The sequence below is a fragment of the Venturia canescens genome, chromosome 6, assembly GCF_019457755.1.
Source record: "Venturia canescens isolate UGA chromosome 6, ASM1945775v1, whole genome shotgun sequence".
In the NCBI taxonomy this organism is placed as follows: domain Eukaryota; kingdom Metazoa; phylum Arthropoda; class Insecta; order Hymenoptera; family Ichneumonidae; genus Venturia; species Venturia canescens.
The window spans coordinates 14,626,748-14,650,327 of NC_057426.1; the positions used below are offsets into that span (position 1 = coordinate 14,626,748).

The 23,580-nt window shown below is 37.1% G+C and overlaps 2 protein-coding genes across 8 annotated transcripts; both read left to right on the forward strand.

Annotated features, from left to right (window-relative positions):
• The first annotated feature begins 572 nt into the window (after positions 1-572).
• On the forward strand, positions 573-12,719 carry scra (scraps). Of its 6 annotated transcripts, XM_043421681.1 has the most exons (16): positions 573-1,133; positions 1,728-1,854; positions 4,045-4,251; positions 4,900-5,264; positions 5,655-5,939; positions 6,060-6,252; positions 6,386-6,693; positions 6,784-6,877; positions 7,137-7,462; positions 8,327-8,647; positions 9,508-9,760; positions 9,935-10,353; positions 10,625-10,795; positions 10,886-11,108; positions 11,304-11,448; positions 11,967-12,719. In XM_043421681.1, the coding sequence occupies exons 1-16, from the start codon at positions 1,116-1,118 to the stop codon at positions 12,070-12,072; spliced, it is 3,561 nt and encodes a 1,186-aa protein (XP_043277616.1). In that variant the 5' UTR covers positions 573-1,115; the 3' UTR covers positions 12,073-12,719. The 6 variants fall into 6 exon arrangements, with proteins under 6 accessions (XP_043277616.1, XP_043277610.1, XP_043277612.1 ...); XM_043421675.1 differs by having other exon boundaries at positions 5,655-6,252; XM_043421677.1 differs by having other exon boundaries at positions 5,655-6,252; positions 6,386-6,675.
• A 1,274-nt stretch (positions 12,720-13,993) lies between these two features.
• On the forward strand, positions 13,994-22,007 carry mle (maleless). Of its 2 annotated transcripts, none has more exons than XM_043421446.1 (8): positions 13,994-14,242; positions 14,342-14,849; positions 16,898-16,944; positions 17,387-19,297; positions 19,502-19,869; positions 20,294-20,563; positions 20,713-20,958; positions 21,278-22,007. In XM_043421446.1, the coding sequence occupies exons 1-8, from the start codon at positions 14,164-14,166 to the stop codon at positions 21,755-21,757; spliced, it is 3,909 nt and encodes a 1,302-aa protein (XP_043277381.1). In that variant the 5' UTR covers positions 13,994-14,163; the 3' UTR covers positions 21,758-22,007. The 2 variants fall into 2 exon arrangements, with proteins under 2 accessions (XP_043277381.1, XP_043277382.1); XM_043421447.1 differs by lacking the exon at positions 13,994-14,242 and adding an exon at positions 16,713-16,756 and having other exon boundaries at positions 14,722-14,849.
• The last annotated feature ends 1,573 nt before the right edge of the window (positions 22,008-23,580 follow it).

Below are 23,580 nucleotides of genomic sequence, written 5' to 3' on the forward strand. Positions count from 1 at the left end.
TTCTTTTCTTTGGCCATACCCGTTGATATATACCACCGTGAGAAGGTTGAATATCAAAATGTGCGTTGATATTCCTGAATGCAAATGATTCTTCTAGCCAAGAAGACTTGTGCATGAACAGATTTAAAGATTCGAATCAAATCCGTTTCGAAAATTATTCAGTGTCATTAAAGACGATATTTATCAAACTGCATTTATTGTTATAAATGATCTAAAGAATTGCAATTTTAAATCACGTCGGAGATAGCGACCGTGGAGTTAATTTATCAGTGTCGTTCTAATGCAGTGCTACCAATCCACAAACCTCGAAAAAGGAAGAACACGCTGCCGCAGCAGCAGCTGCTGCTCCGCTCCTCCGACCGTAGCTATAGAAATTAGTCGCAGCCAATGCTGTCACTCGATTTCAAAAATCATCTCCCTTCCCCTATACAATTGTAAAACTTTTTCATGAACATGAAACCTGCATCAGTGTGTGTTAGAGTTTTGCTGCACGTAACCCCCCGCTACGGATGCGCGCGCATTGCGCATTTGGTAAAGCAGCTACAGCGGCTACAGCGTCTCTACGAAACGAAGAGAATTTGTCTCGTACCTTCTCTCTATCCCGAGTCCTGAGCAAATCCGTGCACGCGAAAAACGACGCCGACGCATTGACAGTGTCTAAACTTTGATAAAGTAACTGACCAGTTGAATTAAATACAACTCCATGCATTTAAAGAAAAAAATTGAAATTTTTGTTTCCATCGGAGTAACTGGTAAAAAATATAAATAAAAGAAGAAACCATAACGCGTCAAACTGTCACGGGGCTTACGAAATTCTTGTTCTCTCTCGACCCCCCTCGCGTCCCGATGACACGGCGGTTAGATTTAAACTCAACGGTCAACCGCGATCAAACTACTACGCCTGTGTAACGAACTCGTGCTCTCATTCAAAAATCTTAATCCTCTCTTCGTTCAAACTTGTTTGCTTCGTTTAATTTGACTTTTGAGATTTCGGTGGTAAAGAATACTTCGACGCTCGACGCAGAAGGGACACGAAGGACTCGTTAAGCCCTCGTGTTAGTAAACAGCCAGGACATTGACCGCGAATCTTGTCTTACTACGCGTCCTTTCGCACAATGGATCCCTTCACCCAGGTAACATTTATTACATCTCTTTCGACAATCTGACATACCACATGTCTTATTTCGGTTTGCTTGTATTCTTTTTGAAAGAATAGAATGGAGTTTTTTCAAAAACTCCCCTGACAAAATTATTTCTATTTTCTTGTGGATCATGTTTATGCACATTTTGGGGGTTACATTCTCAAAAAATGATGGAAAATCAAAGTTTTTGAACTTGTCTCTTCCTTTGAAATCCTTACTCAACAACGATGTTTCCAAATTTTCAAACATTTTTAATGTATCATCTCTTTTTGTAATTTTCCATTGGCTGGGGATTAAAAATTGAGGACCACAGTCAGTGTGAAGTTTTGGATTTATATGATTCTTCTATTTTATATTCTTTCAGAGTTGTGTTGATTCATTGATTGTTGCTACTCCTCTTAGTATTACCGACTGTTTTGTTGCTTTGTTTTTTGAGCTTCACAATCTTCCTGAATGTTATCAAACAAACATCCTTTCTTCAAACTATTAAAAATCAACTCATTTTCTTTTTCCTAATCCAAAGGTATAAAAATTATTTCATTTATCGAATTCAGTTATTTTTCAAATAAAAATTTAAATTTTTAGCGTATGCTAGAGCGTGCAAAAGCAAGGAGAGAGAAATTGGATACGCAGTTATCCAATGCTGGACATGATTTGAAAAAGAGACGCAGTCCACTGAAAGATGCCAATGCAATTTTGGCACAAGCACCGGGTTTGTATTTTTTGAGTTATTTCCGAATGTTTCCCACAGAAATCATCACTTTTCTTATATTTTGAAGAATTTATTTTCCAATGTTCAATTTTTTCATCATTCATTCTGAGTCTTGATCTATAAGAGTGTGATTATTTTAATTAAAGTTGATTAATTGTTTAATGGACTCATATCAGACGATATATCAGAGTTTTCAGTGTTGATTCGTTGATAATTTTGATTATTTTGAACCATTCAGTAAATTCTTTGAATTTTCAAGAAATCGACCAAAATATTTGTGGAAAAAAGAAATTCCAACGATGCCAATGTTCTATAGTATCGTTATGAGTCCAGAAGGTCACAAATTTCTTTATTTTATCCGTAACATGATAATACATTCAAATAAATGATCTGAAGGAGCGACCTGTTTTGAAAACTTGAAGGTGCTAAAAACTGTCATTATGAATAAACTTTCGAAAAGTTGAAACCAAATTTCGAATTGAAATTGTGCACCCTGCTTCTTTTTAACTCTATAAGACTTTTTCAGAAAGGATTTTCTGTGACTCATAATATTTTTCAAGATGATTATTTTTTTGTCAATTGCAACACCTTTCGATATACCTATATATGAGGCATTTCACACTATTTCACCTAAGCTGTGAATCCGACCATTTTTTATTTTCCTCAGTTTCTTATAAAATCGTACTCCATGAGAAGAGTATCCACACCAATTTTTAGATCTTTATCTCTTCTCTGTCGAGCATTATAATTTTCGAAAAAATTTTTCAAGATTATTTTTTTGTCAATTGCAACACCTTTCGATATACCTATATATGAGGCATTTCACACTATTTCACCTAAGCTGTGAATCCGACCATTTTTTATTTTCCTCAGTTTCTTATAAAATAGTACTCCATGAGAGGAGTATCCACACCAATTTTTAGATCTTTATCTCTTCTCTGTCGAGCATTATAATTTTCGAAAAAATGTGGGTTTTGGAAGTTTTGAAAATCTTTAAACCCTGATAATTTCTGAACTAATTGAGATATCAACAACAATCGTCATTTCATTTTTTTTGTTTTGAAAAGCATTTTCACTTAAAAATATGAACAAAATTTCAAATCAACTATGTCAACGTTTTTTTGCTTCGAAAGTACAAAACATTTTTTATAAAAGTGAATGACATTTTTTATTATTTCCAAAAAATTCTCTAAAATAGATTGATTCATTCTACGATTTTTAAGACTAGTCTCATCGTGGGTTTATTTAACTCCTTGTATGTTTTTTCCAATTAATAATATTTTTTATTAGAGGAATTTAATGATTATAAGCCCGATTCATGATTTTAACTATATTAATATTTTGAATTCTGTTCAAAAAGGTCCAAAATACAACAGTAAATATATATTAAGGGGATCACTTCATGTGGCAGCCGGATTTTTTGGGGTTTTTTCGCGATGTTTTTGCGGCAAGGAAAAAATACATAGACTTTTGAAATTTTAAGGGTTTATTGATTGGTATTTCAACTCTATGATAGAATTTTTTAACTCTGATGTTTCGGGTAAGTTCAGTGTAATACTACTCCACAGGAACCCATATGTTTCTCCGTGGTCTCCACGATCCCAGGGGATTGGTTTATCTGAGATCAAAAACTAATGAGCGTTTTAATTTCTAAAGCAGTTGGTATCGCCTGAACTAAAGCCATACAGGAATTTTAAAAATTGAAGGATTTTTGCGCTTTGAAACACAAGATTTTAATTTTAAAAACTGATTCATACAGCAATAAACCTTCAATTTTCAACAACAATTTAGTGATCTGGACATCTCAATTAGTTCAAGAATTATAAGGATTTAAAGATTTTAAAAACTTCCAAAACCCACATTTTTGTGAAAATTACAACACTCGATAGAGAAGAGATAAAGATATAAAAATTGGTGAGGATACTCCTCACACACTAAGAGTAGTTTGCTGACTGATGTTGAGGATATAAACAAGTTTTTTCAACTGTCGAAGATTTGGTCTCCCTGGCGTGAAGCAAGAAGAGGGGTCAGACTTATAGGAAAAAATCTTAGGAGTAGACAATTTTATAAAATTGAACGTATATAGAATTCAAATTGTCAACAACGGATTTACGACAACAGAATTGTATACAATTATTCTTACAAAATGAAAAACCATATAACCATATGTTCATTGCTACATTCTATCAGTTACAGTACAAACTGTATCAAAAACGGTAGCAAAATCTCCAGTCTCGTCCCCAGCCGCTAAACAAAGTCCTGCAAAATCACCGCGGAAAACAGTGTCGCCGGCGAAGATCGCTGTGCGCGAGAACAGTTTGTTGAATAAGGAAAATGGTAATAATGCCGTGACCAGCGCGAGGTCAAAGCTGCAGAGACTTGGCCACCTTTATTCAGGTACGATGTAATTGAATCGATAAACACTATGCATTCGCGAAGATCGTGACTAAAATTGGTCCTCGTCACTATCAATGTATCAAAATATACAAGTATATTAAAATGCTTCATTCACTTCAGGCTGTTCAATTCGTATATTTTTCAGTGCATTTACAGATAAACATTTTCATTTTCTTTGGTTGTGCAAATATATTTTTTTCCCAACTTTGGTCTTTTGTATTTATTCTCAAAATATTTTTTTATTATATATTTTCGATTTTTTATTTAATGAATCATCATTAATATCAATTGAAACAGAAAACACGAGAAGATTTCATTTTTTTTTGTACTTACCAATTTATTTATTTGCTCTGAGAAAAAAATGTTGAGTCAATATAACAATTGATATTATTAGAAGAGTTTTCTTCATTTAACTGCAATGTTTTCGGAGAGAATGAATCTGCACTTTGATCTAAAACTCTTTTGTTCGTTTAATCATATTTAATCTTGTGATGAACATATATTTCATTGGCACCCCGTAATGCCACATTTCGTTGTTCCAATAACTATTTTTCTTAGTGTGCGATCCTTCCTTGATACTTCCATGGCTCATGTCGCATTTCTTCATTATTCAATTTTTTTAATGTGATATCATTTTTTGAATTTCAGACGACAGTAGTCGTGAGCTGAGTTCACCGATACACAAAAACGAGGAGAAATTCACGGCAGAAGATGAACCACACGAAGCACGACAACCGCCAAAAAGCAAAGCTCGTTTGAACCGCTTGGCGGCTCTCGCTTCGGAGATAAACAATTGGGAGGACGATTTGTCACATCCGTCTCTAGTGAAGCCCGTCGAGAGTAAGGCCGAAAAAATTCAGGCCAAAATGAATGAACAAGTGAAATTGGGCTACGATCCTCAACCGGGTACGAGCGGTTGCAGCCGATGGAAAAGCAATTCCAGTCCAAACAAAAAGACAACGGCGAGTCCCTCGAAACCCCTTAAGTGGGACAAATCTGTCTTGGATACTTTGGTAAATATTTCTTCCATATTTCGAATAATTTATTTTCAAAATATCACAAGATATATGTCAGATATTTTTCTCTAAATTCAATCTAAATTTATTCAAATGTATTTATTAAATTTATTATATTTTTGTGACCATTCGATTGCATATTGTTTCGCTTAAATATAAACATACTTTTTTTTCAATTATACTTCATACTTCAGACTTCATTTTTCAATTATACTATATCATACTTTTTTCAATTATAAATTTCCCGTTGAAAATTTTTATGTCAAAGTTTTGATTGCTTGAACTGAATTCCTCGCCATTTCTTTCAAGCTGCGGCGAATTGCTGAAAAAAGAAAAATAATAAAGAGATGAAAAATCGCAAAAACGATGTCCCTCAATATTTTGCAGGAGTCACAGGGATATACTCGTACTAAGAGCAATTCACGTCTAGTGTATGACTATAAGAATTGTTCCCAGGAATCGAAAGCGTCATCAAGAGTGAAGGATGAAAAAGAGACAACCGAAAAGGTGGGAATAGGTGTAAAATCGAGCCCGATGAAAGGAGAAAAGAGAAATAATAATTCTGAAAGCACTGGGAGATCGCCAATCGCCGGAACCTCGAAAAACAAAGCGGAAACTATGGGAACACCGGAAAAAACGTCAGCCACAGCGAGAAATCAAAACAATTCGGGGGTTAGCAATAATCGAATCGGAACCAGATTCGGTGGTGGAGTTTACAATTGTTCACCAAAGAGTCCAATTAAATCATCACCAGGTTCAGTTTTGAGTAAAGCTTCGTTGTTCGAATCCAAGGTTACCGAGAATACCAGAGCGAGGGATCCGGCTGAAATGACCCTGACCGAGAGGATGGCACTTTTCGAGAAGAACAACAAAGGCGAAGCACCCCTCATCCCGAAAGCACCTCTCACTTCTTCTGTTCCAACCAAAAAATTACTCGAGCGCGAAAAATCCAATAGTGAAACTTCACAGAAATATTCTAATCCCGGTTAGTTTTTACCTTTTTCTTTTACCTCTTTACCGTTTCATTATCGTTGAAAGATTACATTTTTTAGTTTTTTTTTCACACAATCCTATCTAAAAGATGGGCCAAAATTCAAGGTTTTTTTTTTAATTTTCAGATAATTCGGGTTCGCAGTCGAAAAACGGGACTTCTCTCAAATCTGTGAACGCGAATAGAGCGGTATTCGAGCAAGGTCATCCGACACAAGAGTTGGAAAATAATATATTGCGCAAGACTCAAATAGAAAGACAAAGAGAACTAGATATGTTGAGATCGCGTTTTAATCGAAACAAAGAAATGGCCCAAGCGGCTGCAGGCTCGTGCATTAGAACGAGCGAAAGTAGCGAAGTCAAATCGAACTCTCCGAAAAGTTCGCCAGTCTGTCCAGTAAAACCGACACCGGCACTGGTAAAACAATTTTCAATGGTACCATCGTATGCTACGACGTTTGGCATGAATTATTCATTTCACCCCAAATCCATCCGACGCGTTATTGACATTTTTTCTCCAATTTAGGAACAAGTTCCGCCGCCTCCGCCACTTCCAGGCTCTCAGAGCCATGAACAAAGACGAGGGTCTCAGATGAAAGGTTCACCAACCAAACGACAAGGTATTTTTATCTGAAAATCCTACAAAGAAGCATAGTAGTTCGACTTGAAAGAAACTTATTGCTCATTCAACGAGAATCTTTAAATTTGGCAATCGGACAAATATTTGAAAAAACTTAATCAGCCTTGAAACTTGAGATAATTGATAAAAATCGCGAATTTGGGAACATTCTTGTAAATAATTTTATAAATACGAAAATACGGAAGCATCGATTGAAAAACAATTCTATATTTGCCCATTTTTTTTTCACATTTCCTTAGTCGTTGGAAGTCCACCGAAATTTCAGCAAAAAAGTCTTTCGGACGTGAAACGTATCCGGGTTTCACCACCGAAGCCGGGTCACCTTTATCCGGACTTGTCGTCGATCGAGACGACAGAAACTGAAACAGAAACGGAATACACAGTTGGTACCACGGAGCCGGAAACTGCAACGTGCGAAGAAGCTACTGAGACTGAAACCGAGGCAGAATATTGCGTTGAAAACGAAGACGACGACTATGACTCTTACGAGGAGAGTGAAGAACCGATCACGAGCCTTGAAAGAAGTATTCTTCGTGCTGTTAATCAACAAGCAATGAACAAAAAGGTGCGAATCCACTTTACTTCCAATAGTTTCATGTTCACGTTCAATTCCATTGTACAACAGAATTTACGTTTTTCCATCATTTTTTTTCGAATCACATCGCGTCCTCGATTGGATTTTACAAAAAAATTAAGATTTCAATTAGAACGAAGAAATATTCGGAAAAAGAGTCGAAAAATTTATTGAAATTTATTGTGCAATTATCATGTTCGAACGACGAAGAAGAATTCACAGACGATATTTTCAATCTTTTATAACGTTTTTTTTTCTCGACAATTAATTATAAATTATTGACTATGAAATACGAAATATTGCAGCAAAATAATAAGGAGGAAAAACGCTTTTTTGCTTGACACGAGGTAAAAAATAGAAAAAAAAGTAACAAGTTATGAATATCACAAGCTAAAAATTTTTCTGCATGTGTAAAAAGATCTATTAAAACGTGAATTTTTTGAAAAAAATCAAAACGGTCCAAGTTGGAAAAAAAATATATTTTCGGTTAAAAACTGAAAAAAAAGTATAAAAATTCATTTTGCTATTTTTTTTTGTATTTTTTTTCATAAAACTACAACTTAAGACGAAAAAAATGATCTACTATAATATTTCGATATCTCTGTTATTGAAGAAGTTATGAGCGTTCACAAAAAAATTGTATGAAATTTGAAAAATTTATTGTGATCAGATGAGTTGGTTGGGAAAAAATCTAAAAACATTAGGAACGACTTCTTTCAGTAGATACAAAATAATAGAAAATTTTCAGCAAAATCAAAAATGATCGGGGTCACGGATCAGTCGGTTTGGTATAGAATGACCCTTATATTTAATGCTTTGCGGTGGGAAACGAATTCACTGTACAATCATTTGCAGCGATCGATCGATCCGGATCCAGATAGTACGGTTTCGGACATATCAGTATTGGACGAGATGGACGAGTATTTGGATGAGTGTTTAGCTCGACAAGAGGCAGAGAGCGAGCACGGTCCGACACCCCCGAAATTGAACCGTGCCGGTAAAAGCCCCTCGTCCGCATCGACGAGCTTCAAATACGCTCACGGCTCGGCCTACCGTTCACCGATCAAAGTGACGCCTACTCGCTCACCTCGTAGGGGAGAACAGTACGTCGTTGACGGTGAGAGTTGTATACCGCTCATGCACAGTGTCAGTTTTTACAGAAAACAACAATCTCAGGTATTTTTATTTTCACACAATTTTTTATAAACTTTTATTCGTTTTATAAGCATGCCGCGATTATATCTTCATAAATTTTTTACGTTTACTAACAATTAAATTGTTCGTTCTATGTAATCTACATTAACATTATATGTACCAATAGGAGTAGTTCCATATATTCGTTCTGTTTTTCATCTGTTGACACTGGATTTGATGTTTATCCATTCCTTGCTACACTGACTCATTCTGAAGGAACAAATATCCTCGTTAGAAAAGATATTTTATTATTCTCTCATATCCTCTGTTTTTGCATAAACACTTTTCTTTCTGGCCGCGTTTTTAAGTACAATTTTCGCATCCATAATTTAAACAAACTTTCAAATATAGAAATATTCCTCAACTTGGTGTTTTTATTATTATTATTATTATTATTATTATTATTATTATTATTATTATTATTATTATTATTATTCTCACTTTTTCAATCAGTTCCCCAACCATTTTAGATTAAATCTGTCGAAATTTTCTAAATTTATAAACATCGAATGTACTCGTTTGATTTATATAAAAACCAATCGGAGGGCTGCTGATGACAGGCCAATTAAGTACCTTTCGGGTGAAATTGACTCAACGTGTCAATGTAAAAGCGAAATTTACGCGCGTCAAGAGAGGATAGAAGTACTGAGTTTGTTTTTGATTCTTCAATTTTTTTTGGTTTTTCGTTTGAATTGAACGGTCTCTTATTGAGAAGAACACAGTTTTGCTGAATTATCGCAGTTTTTTTATTATTATTACGAGATTTATAATTGTGAGATTTACTCTTAAAAAGGTTTGTCACATTGTTTTATGTTGATTCGCGAAAAATCGAACATTTTCAGACCCCGAAAACACCGATCCGTCACGTAACTCGAGTCAACGAGATGGACTCTGACAGAACAAGTGGAACGAATTCTGATGAGAGAACCGAATCAACTCTCGTTCAGGAAAAAATCAAACGTCTGATGGACGAAGTCTGTAAACAACAAACAATCATTGGACAGGCTAGCCAAGCCTTGAATTTGTGCCATGCGACTGTCGAATTCACTGGATCTCGGGAACAAGTCGAGGGAGAAAGACTTTTGCTCGTTGCAAGTACGTCTATTATTTTGGTTTTCTATCAGTAATTATTTACCGTTCGTTTCTTCCGAGTTGTTGATTCCAATAACTCAATGACAATGCGACCAAAAAACATTGTTTTTCTCATGGTTTTCATAGTCCCCGTGATATATATTTTTTTAAATTTGCTATTATTTTGGTCTCTAAAAGCACACAGACGTCAAGCAGCATTGAATGAAATTCAGCGTCTGAAGGTGGAAGGAACGTTGAGACCGGTCGTGCCTGGATCATCGGAGGTGCAAGAAAGCGGATCCTTGACAATTTCTGCATTAACGTTGCCCTTGAAACGCGATTATTTTAGAAACGTCGATTCTGACACTTGCCTCCATTTTGTGTGTCTCGTACGTTATCTGGAAAACATTGTTGTTACACCTGTCGTTCAAGCTGAAAACGGCGATGCCTGCGTACGTTTTCCGTCTACCCTAAAATTGGAAGATCTTTTCAGCGATTTCAAAATAACAATCGAAGTGTACAGCCTTGAAACGCGCGCTGAAGTTCTCCCTCATGAGATCAAATACCACATTCATAACAACGGGAATTCCGGTAATCACAGCGGAGTCAGCAAAAAGGTAAATAAATTCGTTGAAATGTAAGAAAAATCAATAATCAGGAGTATGAATAAAACAATAATCTTTGAAATTTAGTGTCGAGAACACCATTGTTTATTTTGTCGAAAAATCATTTTCAAAGAGAGTATATCTCAAAGTAGATGTAGCTGGTTTTATTTTTGTAGCTGATTGAAAGGTTCATGTTCGAGAAAATCAATTGTACAGGTCTTGGGTTAAATTATTAAAATAACAAGCATCATTATTGTTTTTCTATTTCTATTCTCAATTTTAGTCTGGAGGGAAAACTCCGAAAAAGTTTTTGAAGCAAGAAAGCCGCCTGATAATGCCGTCAGTTCAAAGTCCCGCAGGTCCCGGGGCTGTCCGAACTCCGGCTTTTGCTCCGGCTGGTTACGTCATATTTAGCCTTAAGGAAGTAAATCGTCAGCAATTTACTCTGAATAAGGTAATTATTATCCTGTTGTATATCGACCCGTTATCGTTCTACTCGGAAAAGTAAATAATTCAAACCTATATACGTCTTTCGTATGAAAAGGTGCCAAAAGATTTGGCATTGGAGGGAAAATTGCAAATGCACGTTGCTTGCGAATTGTCCGTTTCGGTTGAACATCGAGGGTTCTTAACCATGTTCGAGGATGTCTCTGGTTTCGGAGCGTGGCATCGACGCTGGTGTCTCCTTAAAGGCGCCATTCTTTCTTACTGGAAATATCCAGACGACGAGAGAAAAAAGACGCCGATCGGGAGCATCGAATTACAAGGTACTTAAATAAAGATATATTTTTTAATTGATGCAAACATCAACTTTTTTTAAAATATCGTGCTTGTGATGATTTCAATTTAAATAGAAATCAAATCAAGGAAAAAATACAAAATCTTTCAAATCTGCAAGATTTTGCAACTTTCTTGAACTTTGAGTAATAATTTTCAAAGTGATTCATTTACGCGTATTTCAGGGATCACAACAACGAATGTTGGCTTGGTATCACGTGACATTTGCGCTCGACCTAATACCTTCTTACTGGAGAGTATCAGGCCGGCCCAGCCCGGTGATACCGAGAGTCTTGTTCTCGTAAGGAACGGTTCGCAAACTACGATAAGGTAAGTTCCTGAATTCAATAGTAGAGTTTCCTTTGAAAAGAAAAAAAAAAGTGAAATAGAATGATCTGATTCCTCAACTTGATCCAAAGCGAGCTTCTTCATTGGCCTGCCGTAGGAAGCCCACTGATTGGTTTTCATGAAAAAAAAAAAAAAAAAAAACGTGAAGTACATTCCGTCTAGTCATTGAGTATAGTGGATCATAAAAATGCTGAAACTATGAAATAAATTTATTTGAAAAAATTATTGGAAACTTTATCGATTGGAATCTGAGCTCTCTGCTTCGAAATTATACTTTTTCAGCCTCAATACATTCAAAATTAATAAAACGACGCATGTAAGCAAAAAAAATAATGAAATTATGCTAACGCCAAAAAAGATAGTCCAGGCCCAAATGGTCAAAGGAAGGGAAAATTGAACAACCGTTTCGTTGTCAGTTATCGCTCACAAAAATATTGCAAATTTGACGAAAAAGAAACATGAGTGATAACAATCTTGATATAATTGTGGTCATTTTTTAGGCATCTCCTGTCCGCAGACACAAAGGAGGACAGGCTGGAGTGGTGCTCAAAGTTGAACAAAACGATAAACTTGATACACGCCTGGGGAGGAAACGCAACTTCCTAAATCCCTCGCAACAAAATACACTAATTATTCTCTTACGAGAAGCTATTCAGGATCTTCATGATCTTAATAATAATGCGTAAAATAAGCGTGACATGAATAACTCATCCTTTCCGGATATTAGACGACAATTAACATTTTTATTTGTTTTTTTTTGACCAAAAATATTTGTGGAATTTTCTTTTGGCACAAGAACACGTAGGTATTATGCACTCGAGCAAAACGTACGTCAATCAGTACATAACATCTACTCAATTTCGTAATCTGTGAAAGGGAAACCTCTTTTTCCTCGAAAAATTGATTTCTGAATGGAAAGTCAGAAAATTTTGTTCAGCACGTCAGTGCAATGCGGATTCTTTGATAGAACTCTATTGGTGAACATGTTTTCTGTCTCAATTTTCTTCCATCCAATGAAGAAAGAAATGTCGACGAAGGTTCCCACTCATTGGATTATTTGTATATAAAAAATCGTAAGTTTCTTATAGTTTTTACTATATAATAAATATATTTATATGTATAAATATACGATATAAACGTATCACTATTTGTAGCATAAATGAATAGCGTGTACAGGATCTTTGTACACCCTCAATCAAGTTTTATAAAAAGTAACAAAATTGTATTGGAAATAAACCGTATTTGTATATCTACATTCTTGTTCGTCTTTGTTAATATCGATCGTACTCGATTTTGATATATGTCGTCAGTTTGTAATATCTTTTAATTTTTTTTACATTTTTATTTGTTTACAGATATGAGGGGACTCCGGGGAAAACGGGGCCTTTAAAAAATAGTGGACATTTTTTTTTTCATGCAATTTGGTATATTTTTCCAGGAAAGGAAAAGAAGGAATACTCTCGAAATTAAAAATAAAAAAAAACAATAAAAAAGAAAAATAAGTTTTCTACAAATTCTAACTTTTTTTCAACTGCTTTCCAAAAGGCACAGTCAAGGTGCATTGGATTAAAATTGTAATGGAGAAAAAAAATTCCGTAAAGGTTGTTTTGCGATCTGACAAAATTCGTGAGACATCTGGTGTCAAATTTTGAACTACAACCGGGGTGCAACATGGACGACTACACACAAGTCACAAAAGTCACTTGAAGATGTGACACATACATGTTGCACCCCGGTATGCGCCATTTTTAGCTTGGCCACGCCTCCATGTCAGATCCCAATACAAAGTCAACGCCACTGTATGTCGTTGCTATTAGAAGTGTGTGGCGTTCCAAAGTACTTCACGAAACAACCGCTACGAGGCTACAGTTTCTCGTCAACGCTTCGTCAGGCTCTCGTCCAATATATATAACGTCAGAACCCTTCATCCCCAAAGCGTCTGGGGTAGGGTACAGTAGGCACAGCCCCACTGATGAGTCTGCCACTGTACCCGAGACGAAACGCAATCCTAAAACCATTCTTTTCACACCATAGCTGTGGCGAGTCCTACATGACCGACCTTTCCTATACACCAATAAAGCAGCTGGACGAACCAAGGAGCCGGAGCGGAACAGAAACTGCCTACGGAAGCGAAGATAGAAGACAAGTATACATCTTATGAGCTTCCCATCACGTGATCACTATCGGTCGGGCGAGCGGGGAAACTCTAGTTGACATACCTAATGAGAGCGAGAAGGATAGAATGACTACCCCAGTCTCTCGGTGGGGACAGCTGATCACCCCAGTTTGACCCCAGTTCTCACAGCGCTCTCGCTTGCTTCTCAGTGTTGCGTGCGTGAGCGCACACAAACAAAGACGATGCTAGCGACATCCAACGGCCGGGGTGATAGCTCGTACTGCTACCCCAGTTTTTTGGGAACCATATAAACTACGGGCTTTACACTTCTATGCCTATCAGCCTATAGTCTCCTTGGTTGCGCCAATGCGCCCTAGCAACGAAGCAAAACACCAAATCCTTGGGCGAGCGCGAGACTGGTCTATATTCATCTGTTCCGCGGTTCTTCGGGTGAGAGGGGAAAGACGCCGCCGAAGCAAACTTCACCAATCGATTATAATTAATCTTGTTAAAAAAAAAGGCAATAAAGAAGGAAAGTACGTCATTCGTAAACGAAACGGAAGATTAACGGAGACTCTACGATGGGAGACATAAAATCATTTCTTCATCAGTGGTGTGCGAAGAATCAGAAAGAACCGACATTCGACGTTAGACCGACGGGTCTGTATATAATAATGATAAAAAATCTGGAGATCGAGATAACCCGTGAGATCAACAGCAAATTCAATGTCGTCACTTGTTTTTCCTATATTCTTTCAGGGCCCAAGCATCGTCAACGTTTTTTATGCGAATTACGAGTAACTGGTTTCGAATATCTTGCTGCGGGACATTCGACCAACAAGAAAGATTCACAGGGCAATGCGGCGCGTGATTTCATCAGTTATCTTGTGCGAACGGGCCATGTAAACCCCAAAGATGTTCCGGGGGACCTGACGTCTGCCCCAGCATCTGTTGGAACTTCTGGCCAAGAAGCAGGCGTCGAAGCTCGTGATTTACCGACTAAGTCGGTATTTCGCGATGGCATGGGACCCAACGACATCGGCCAAGCTTACAGGGCTTACAACGACCGTGGACAAGGAAATTATACGTACATCGATAGACTTGCGGATCAAAAAAAAGTTGAAGAAGCGGAAGACGTTGATGTCAATTCTGGTATCCATGGCAATTGGACCATTGAAAATGCCAAATCAAAACTCCATCAATTCATGCAAACTAACAAAGTTAATGCCGATTATAAGTATACTCCCGTCGGTCCGGATCACACAAGGTATTTTTATGGTGGATGCAATTCCTTTCGTATTCTGCTCTTATAGAAATCATAACCGACTGGAAGTATAACCTTAAAAAGATTAAGGGCCAACGTTAAAGTTGATGCCTGACTGGGGATTGATTGGTAACAGGTTTTCAGAAATTCGCACATTAACAGAACCCCTTAGGAATTCTAAATTTTTAGCTAAATATTTCAGAGTGGTTGAGACTTGATCATTATTTTAGTTTACCAAAGTTATAAACAATATTTCATTGTTAGCCATTATTGGTGTATCAAATTATAATTTTTTTCAAAGAATATTATAAAGGGAAATCGGGTCAGAAAAATATGAGGGAATGAAAAATTCAGCAAAAAATTCCATATACTTGGAATAATACATAGACAAGAAATGCAATAAAATACAAAAATGGGTCAGAAAAATATGAGGGAATAGAAATATCTTGAGGAGATATAAAGTGATTGCTGTGAACTTGATTAATTTCACGAATTTTGTCGTGAGAATATAGTGGATCTGAACGAATTTCGAAAAAAAACCTGAAAACAACAGACAACAGCGCGCAAATAGAACAATTAAATACACAGAGAGAAAGAAATTTGCTCATTGACAAAAATGTTATTCAGTTGGATGAGAAAATAGTGGATCTAACAAACGATTTAGATCATTCAACAATAAAGAAATGCTGCAAATTAAAATTTGCAAATTGCTTCCTCAAGATGGTCAAGATCCATGGTGCTCACGATGCACGATGCTCAAAGTTTACTCTATAAGGTGCTATATTTTTCATTTTGGCTTCCTCATAGAGTAAGCTTTGAGCACTGTGCATCTTGACCATCTTGAGGAAACAATTTGCAGTATTTTTTTTTTTATACAAGAAAGTAATATATTTTCTCTGCCTTCTTTTACGAACTTTAATTTATCTCTTTGTTTAAATCCATAAAAAACAACTGAATGACGAGCCATCAGAAAAAACAGTTTGCAACTTTCAATTTTCATCGTTTTTCTATTTACATTGAAATTAAATAATTCCGACAACTTTGCTGGAAAGTATAGATATTCCCCAAATTCAATACTAACCTTCCTATTATGATAGTCTATTTATAAAAAAGAAAAAATTATTAATAAATCTCTAAATTTTCGAAAGTTGGAGCGTCGACACCATTTTTATGAAAATTTCAAAACGTCGTCATATTCGTATTTTTTTTCAAATTCTGACAAAATGATCAGAGAATTAAAAGCTTGTATAGATTAACATCTGTGCAAAACGGTAGCCCTGTATCTCAAACCGTTTCCGAGTTATAAACGTTTGAATTTTGCAGTGCCATAACATACACACATACACATCCAGACATTTTTTCTAGATATGTTTTTTCGATGTTTTGGAACATTTTAAGCACATGGATATTGAAAACTGGAAAAAAAAATTTTCATCGTCACTAAGCTTCCTCTATGAGGAAGCAAAAAGGATGTATCCACCATTTTTCCATTCAACTAAATGGAATTTTGTTTGATAGCTAAATTTGTCTTTTTCAATGAATAGAGAGATGAAAAAAATACTGTTTGATAATTAGCAAATGTAAATGAGTAGGCTGCATCCATCTTTGAATTATACTGTATCATTATCTTTTGACAACAAGCTGGGAAAATATTCAAAGGGGAAAAAATATACCAATGTTTCTCGACTGATTTGAAGCGGTATCATTCGAAATGAACCGAGATCATTTTGGAGTACAATATCATCTCAGAACCGATGCCGGTTTAAGAATGCATTGTTGAGCCTTCTTGAGCAAGGCTGCAGATGGTGTTTTACCAAAGCTTCTATTGAAACGATTCAATAATTGCTCTGGTGCTGTCCATTTCAGACAAATCAATGTACTCCAAAGTGGTTTCGGATGATTTTCCAATGGTGAGTTTACTTAGAATATTTCGACTCCTTACAATTAACGTAATAATCAATGCAATAACGATTCTGGAAATTTATTTAACATTCGGACAAAATAATTACAATAATTTATATTGTCGATCTTGTTCTTATCTCATTCAACAGGAGTTTCATGGCTGAAATGAGTGTTTACGTGAGTCAACTTGGACGAAGCAAGTATTTTTATATTTATCAGAAAATGAATAATCATTACAATTTATTAACTTTCATAGTAAAAAAAAACATAAACAAAAAACTTTCCACAATACCATTTTTGTAAAAATATTTGAACAAGCAGCTTGAAACTCCCCTAGAAGCAAATCCCAAAACAATACCAAAAAGTAACCTTAGTGGTATATACCAATGTCCGCCAAATAATCATTCGAAAGTTCACAGTGGTTGAAAAGTTATCTTTCAGATGTCTAAGAACTATTTGGCGGACCATATAAACCGTATACCCATTGAAGTAACTTTTTGTCACCTTTTCGGAAATTGCTACTAGGGTAAAATCGGGTTATCATTTTAATGAAAAATCCATTAGTACAAAAATGAGCTTGATAGTAAAAAAGCGAACTTCACTCGGCTCAAAAGAATCATTTTCTCTTCTGCAAACAGCAATAACGGGACGTGAGACAGCATCAAACAAGCAGACAGCTTCAAAAAGTTGTGCCCTGTCAATAGTTCGTCAACTATATCATTTGGGTGTGATCGAAGCGTTCAGCGGCACATTGAAGCGAGTAAAGCCAGCGGATCAGATAAAGCCTTATCCGGTGAAAATATCCCCCGAGCTCGAATCACAAATAAAAGAAGTGCTGGAAGGGCTGGAGATCGAGCCGATCGATACATCGCGAGCGAATCAAGAAAATTTAAAGCGAGAAGAGGAAGCTACGGCAGGTGGAAACACGCCGGCGATGTCGAGCCATGGTGTATCGCTGCTAACAGATCACGTGCTCGACGACTTCATATCATCGGTACCGCAACCAGCAGGAGTTGTAAGTTGGTCACCGCCACAGCCAAATTGGAATCCATGGCTGGGTTGCAACATAGACGAGGGTCCGCTGGCTACGATGCCATTGGACAAACTGTCGGAGGACATAATGAACGACGATCGAGAAAGGCTTCAGCAAGATTCGAGCCTGCAACGGAGTATCAAGGAACGATCGGAACTGCCAGTTTTTGCGATGAAGAACGAAATAATGACAGCGATAAATGACAATCCGGTAATAATTATTCGTGGCAATACCGGATGTGGCAAAACAACACAAGTCTGTCAATTTATCCTGGACGATTACATAGCATCAGGACAAGGAGCCTATTGCAGCATCGCTGTGACCCAACCTCGTAGAATCTCAGCAGTTTCCGTAGCCGATCGAGTAGCGGTCGAAAGATGTGAAAATTTAGGACAATCGGTCGGTTATTCGGTGCGTTTTGAGTCCTGCCTGCCACGTCCTTACGGCAGCATAATGTTTTGTACAGTTGGTGTACTTTTGCGAAAACTCGAGGGTGGTCTTCGTGGCGTGTCCCATGTAATCGTCGACGAAATTCACGAGCGTGACGTCAACTCTGACTTTATAATGGTCGTTCTGCGCGACATGATTCACCAGTATCCAGACTTGAGGATCATCCTCATGTCTGCTACCATCGACACGACTTTGTTCAGTCAGTATTTCAATAATTGTCCAGTTATCGAAATTGCTGGACGTTCTTTTCCCGTACAGCAATATTTTCTCGAGGATTGTGTACATCTCACGAATTTTGTGCCGCCGCTCGACTCAAAAAAACGAAAAAATCGCGAGACCGACGACACCGCCCTTGATACAGAACCCGACGAGAATTTGAACAAATGCGTTGACAGCAAATACAACGATCGCGTACGTCAAATCATGTCACAGCTCACCGAGAAGGAAATAAGCTTCGAATTGATCGATGCCCTTCTCGTTTACATCAGAAATCAAGGCATCCATGGTGCGGTTCTCGTATTTTTACCCGGATGGAACCTCATCTTTGCTCTCATGAAATATCTCCAACAACACCCACTTTTCGGGGGTTCTGGCTACATTATCATTCCTCTCCATTCGCAATTGCCCCGCGAAGATCAACGACGCGTTTTCGAACCTGTTCCCAATGACAAAACCAAAATTATTCTTTCCACCAATATTGCTGAAACGTCCATCACCATCAACGACGTCGTTTACGTAATCGACTCCTGCAAAGCCAAAATGAAATTGTTCACTTCTCATAACAATATGACCAATTACGCGACTGTCTGGGCGAGCAAAACAAACCTTGAACAGCGAATGGGCCGTGCCGGTCGAGTCAGACCTGGATTTTGCTTTCATCTCTGCTCACGAGCCCGATTTGAACGTATGGATCAGCATATGACTCCCGAAATGTTCAGGACTCCTCTTCATGAACTTGCCCTGAGTATTAAACTTCTCAGATTGGGTAGCATTGGAAAATTCTTGTCCAAAGCCATTGAACCACCGCCTATTGACGCCGTCATCGAAGCTGAAGTGATTTTAAGAGGTACTTGCTTTTTCTTCATCTTTATTTACCAATCTTATTTTCCGATTGGGACGGATGAAATAAAACATTAAGAAAATCATAGATTTGATTATTACCATTTGAAGGAATGTTGTTCTTCAAATATTTTAGAGCACTGAAGGATTGATAAGAAAACAAAAACGATTATCATTGTCGCACTTAATATCTTCCTTGATATTATTACAGAAATGAAATGTCTTGATTCCAACGATGAACTCACGCCCCTTGGCAAAATTTTGGCGCGTTTACCGATCGAACCCCGACTCGGTAAAATGATGATCCTCGGCTGCATGTTTCGTGTTGGAAACGCTCTCTCAACTATGGCAGCGAATAGTACTACCTTTCCCGAAGTTTATACCATGGGACCTGACAATCGCAGATTAACGACTCAACAAAAATGGTTCGCTGGTGCAAGATACAGCGATCACGTGGCCATGGTACATGCTTTCGAAGCCTGGGAGGAGGCCCGGGCTGGTGGTGAATACGCCGAACAAACTTTTTGCGATTCGAAAAACTTGAGCTTACCCACTTTAAGAGTCACATGGGAGGCTAAGGTACGTTTTTCTTTTTTTTTCTATTTTTATCATCAAATTTTCCGAATGCATGAAACTCATTTCCACGTGTAAACAAAATAAAGAAAATATCTCGCCTTTCTTGTCTTTCAAGTATTTTGAACGGAAAGTCTCTTACTTTCTACTTTCGGGAATAAAAAAATTCGACAAATCCGAAATGCACTTAACAGAGCAAAAAATTAAATATTTGTTGTGTTCATCTAGAAACTAGTTTGCGATCACTATCAAAAACAAAACGTTCACATTTTCACAATGAAAACTTTATTATCGGTCGTCATTTAAAATTTGAAATGCCTCGTCATAGATTTCTGAAGCATCTTCAATTCACATTTGTTTTCCGTTTCACTATTAACGCGATTGATTCCCATTGGTTTGATATTTTGAAATAACTGATTCTTATTTCTAGAATCAATTGCAAGGCCTTCTCTTAAGCACCGGATTTCCAGAGGAAACTCTCTGTCCGACGCCTTTAAATTATCAAGCCGGAGCGGATGTCCGTCTCGATACGATCACAGCACTTCTCTGTATGGGACTGTACCCGAACGTTTGTTATCACATAGAGAAGAGAAAAGTGCTGACAACCGAATCCAAAGCCGCATTGATTCACAAAACGTCGGTTAATTGTAGCAACTTCGAGCAAACGTTTCCTTTCCCATTTTTCGTATTCGGAGAGAAGGTACGTTGAAAGAAAGTTGTACAGGAACTTTGAAAGATTCGTTAGCTTCGGTATCGTAAATTTCTTCCAAGTTCGTGAGAAAATAAAATATTTCGATCGACCTATGCGAAAAAGGCCATTCAATTGAATTCCGTTGCGAACTTTTGCAGATTCGTACGAGAGCAGTTTCCTGCAAGCAAATGACGATGGTGTCTCCCATTCATCTGCTACTTTTTGGTTCCCGCAAAGTCGAGTACATCGATGGAGTTATAAGACTCGATAATTGGGTGAATCTCGATATGAAAGCGGAACACGCTGCTGCTATCGTTGCTTTGAGACCTGCCTTGGAAAGTCTCGTTGTCAGAGCGGCTAAAGATCCTGAAACCATTCTCGAGCTTAGTCCACTCGAAGAAAAGGTAAGAAAAAACTTTTATCACTAATGATAAAAAAAGAAACCCCTAAAACTTTGTTTACTGTCCCCAAGAAATCTCGGTGAATTGGTAGGTAATTTATTATGTAATTCTATTGCGATGCAGATTGTTTTTGTTTTTAATGAGTAATTTTTATCACGATAACGATTTCTTGAGCGATTTCCAAATTCAGCATCGGATCCCAATTACGGGTTATCCGAGTATTTAAAATTTTGACAGCTTTTCTCTCAAAACGTGGAATGTTTCTTCGTTTCTTAAATAATCAGAAAAACGTTTGACCGGATTCTACAAATGGAATTTGCAGGTTTTGGCAGTGATTAAGGGTCTTTGTGGAATGAACGCGGGTCGTTACGAAATGGAACCGATTACCGGTGGTGGCTTCACATCTCGTCGTCCTCCGCGGGGTCATATGACTGGCTTCGGGGGCGACGACAATGGATGGCAACCAAAATTCATGCGGGGCGAGGGTGGATTCCGGGGGCGAGGTTATGGTTCCGGCGGCGGAAATTTCGGAGGTGGAAATTTGAGAGGCGGTAACTTCGGGAATTCCAGTGTTGGCGGTAATTACGGAAATTACGGTAATTCCGGTGGTGGACATCATGGTAATTTGGGCACCGGCAATTTCGGAAATTCTGGTGGCGGTGGCTACGGAAGCGGAACTTCAGGAGGAAGAGGCTATGGGAACCGCGGTGGTAACTACGGCAACGACAGAGGTGAATTTTCCCGTGAAGGTGGCGGAAATTGGGGCAGCCGAGGAAACGGAACTTTCGGTCGGAGATATTAAAAGAACAATATTCATCTTTCATTCCTTCGTTGAATAACCTTCTATATCGTTTTCTCTTTCCTTGCCTTAATTTTACATTAGTAAATCTAATTACGATATTTCTACTAAAATCAAATTTCCCTTCTACGTCATTTTTAGGATGATGTTTAAAATAATGAGAATCCGATTATCGTAACTCGATTATGAATTATGAACGTAAATAATAATTTTATGTAATTTTATGCAATAAATGACGAGGGAAGTATTGAAATTTTTCAAAGTTATTTACCTAAAAATTTGTCCCTACGCTAAGAAAAAAACACTGTTTTGTGTAAAAGCACACAAAACAGTGTGTACATACTGATTTGCCATCACGCCACAAAAAACAAAAACCTCTCAAATTTTCAGCTTTTAAAAAGGGTCCCTCTGCAATGAAATTGGAGGGGGTCCACTTGATATGGAATACCCCCCAATAAGGAATACTGCAAATGTTAATAACACTGCCACACAAAAAAAAAAGTTGTCTGTACTTTTGACGGGACACATATATTCCTATGCATTTTGACCCGCTGAATCCGAATCTGAGGTCCGTTTGACCCCTACACCCTAGAATTTTGAGAAAACTTTAAAAAACCGAAAAAAATCAACAAAATCGGCGGTTTTGATGATTTAACAATTTTTTTCGACCTAAACTAAGCATGATTTTCATGTATTTCGATCCGCTAAATACTTATCCGAAGCTTATTCAGACCCTTAGCCATTTGAAGTCTAAGTAAATTCCAAAAAACTCCTAAAAATTGCGAAAAAAGCTAAAAATTCCCAGTATTGTGATTGAAAAAACTTCATTGAGCTAAATAAATAATTATTTTCATGTATGTTGGTCTACCGCATATAAATCTCGAATTTCCATGGCTCAGACATATCCAAAACTTTAAATAAATGGCAAAAAACCAATAAAAATTGAAAAAAATCGAATTTGGTATTATAAAAATCAATTTGTAATTCAAAATAAATTTAAAAATCATACTATACGATCTGTGTTATATAAATGAAGAAGATTTTGGCCTAAAACTTAAAAAAAAATCAATTTTTTTAAATAATCTTATCAATAACGTTTGATTTAGAATTTTTATTTATTCTCCGCTTATATCTCACTCTTTTATCTTCGAATGTCCTGCACAAAGGGTTTCTTTTTCGTTTTCTTACTCCTCCAGGTACATCTCTCTTCAGTGTCCAACAATGATCTGCCATCATATTGACGTCCCACTTTCCTTGGTAACGTTATTCCATTACACTGATGTCTTGATGGAATCTTTCACCTTGCTCTTCACTATAATCACCAAGATTTTCAGGAAAGTATGAAAGGTGAAAATGTAAATAGTGCAATTTCTAATTCATTAAGCAACCCAAAGTGTCATAGTTGAATAACAACTCGTCAACTAAATTTACGTATTTTTCACTTTTCGTATTCCCTAAAAAGTTCTGTGATACTTTTTTGAAACTTCCCTAAGCTGCTCTCTCAATCTCGTTCATCTCATATTCCAGATCATCGTCCTGGAATAATGTCCGAATTTGGGTTCCATAAAAAATTTCTTCTTTCAACTTAGCATCACTTAACGCTGGAAATTTTTCGCCCAAGTACTTAAAACAGTTGCCATCTTTATCCAAAGCTTTCACAAATTGCTTCGAAAGGCCAAGCTTGATATGAAGTGGTGGTAACAAGTACTTGGATGGATCAATTAGAGGTTCTCGCGTAACATTGTGAGAACCAGGATTCAAATTCGTTCAGTAAGGTGAAATATTCCATCAATACATCAGTGTAATGGAATAACGTTACCAAGGAA

What these genes read in the sequence shown, in the direction of transcription:
- scra (XM_043421675.1), top strand. An exon ending in ACAGAAATATTCTAATCCCG is followed by an intron (nt 6,253 to 6,385) that starts GTTAGTTTTTAC and finishes TTTAATTTTCAG; the next exon opens with ATAATTCGGGTTCGCAGTCG. An exon ending in AACAAGCAATGAACAAAAAG is followed by an intron (nt 7,463 to 8,326) that starts GTGCGAATCCAC and finishes AATCATTTGCAG; the next exon opens with CGATCGATCGATCCGGATCC.
- mle (XM_043421446.1), top strand. Translation starts at nt 14,164, where the DNA reads ATGGGAGACATAAAATCATTTCTTCATCAGTGGTGTGCGAAGAATCAG. An exon ending in AGCTGAAGTGATTTTAAGAG is followed by an intron (nt 19,298 to 19,501) that starts GTACTTGCTTTT and finishes ATATTATTACAG; the next exon opens with AAATGAAATGTCTTGATTCC. An exon ending in GAGTCACATGGGAGGCTAAG is followed by an intron (nt 19,870 to 20,293) that starts GTACGTTTTTCT and finishes TCTTATTTCTAG; the next exon opens with AATCAATTGCAAGGCCTTCT.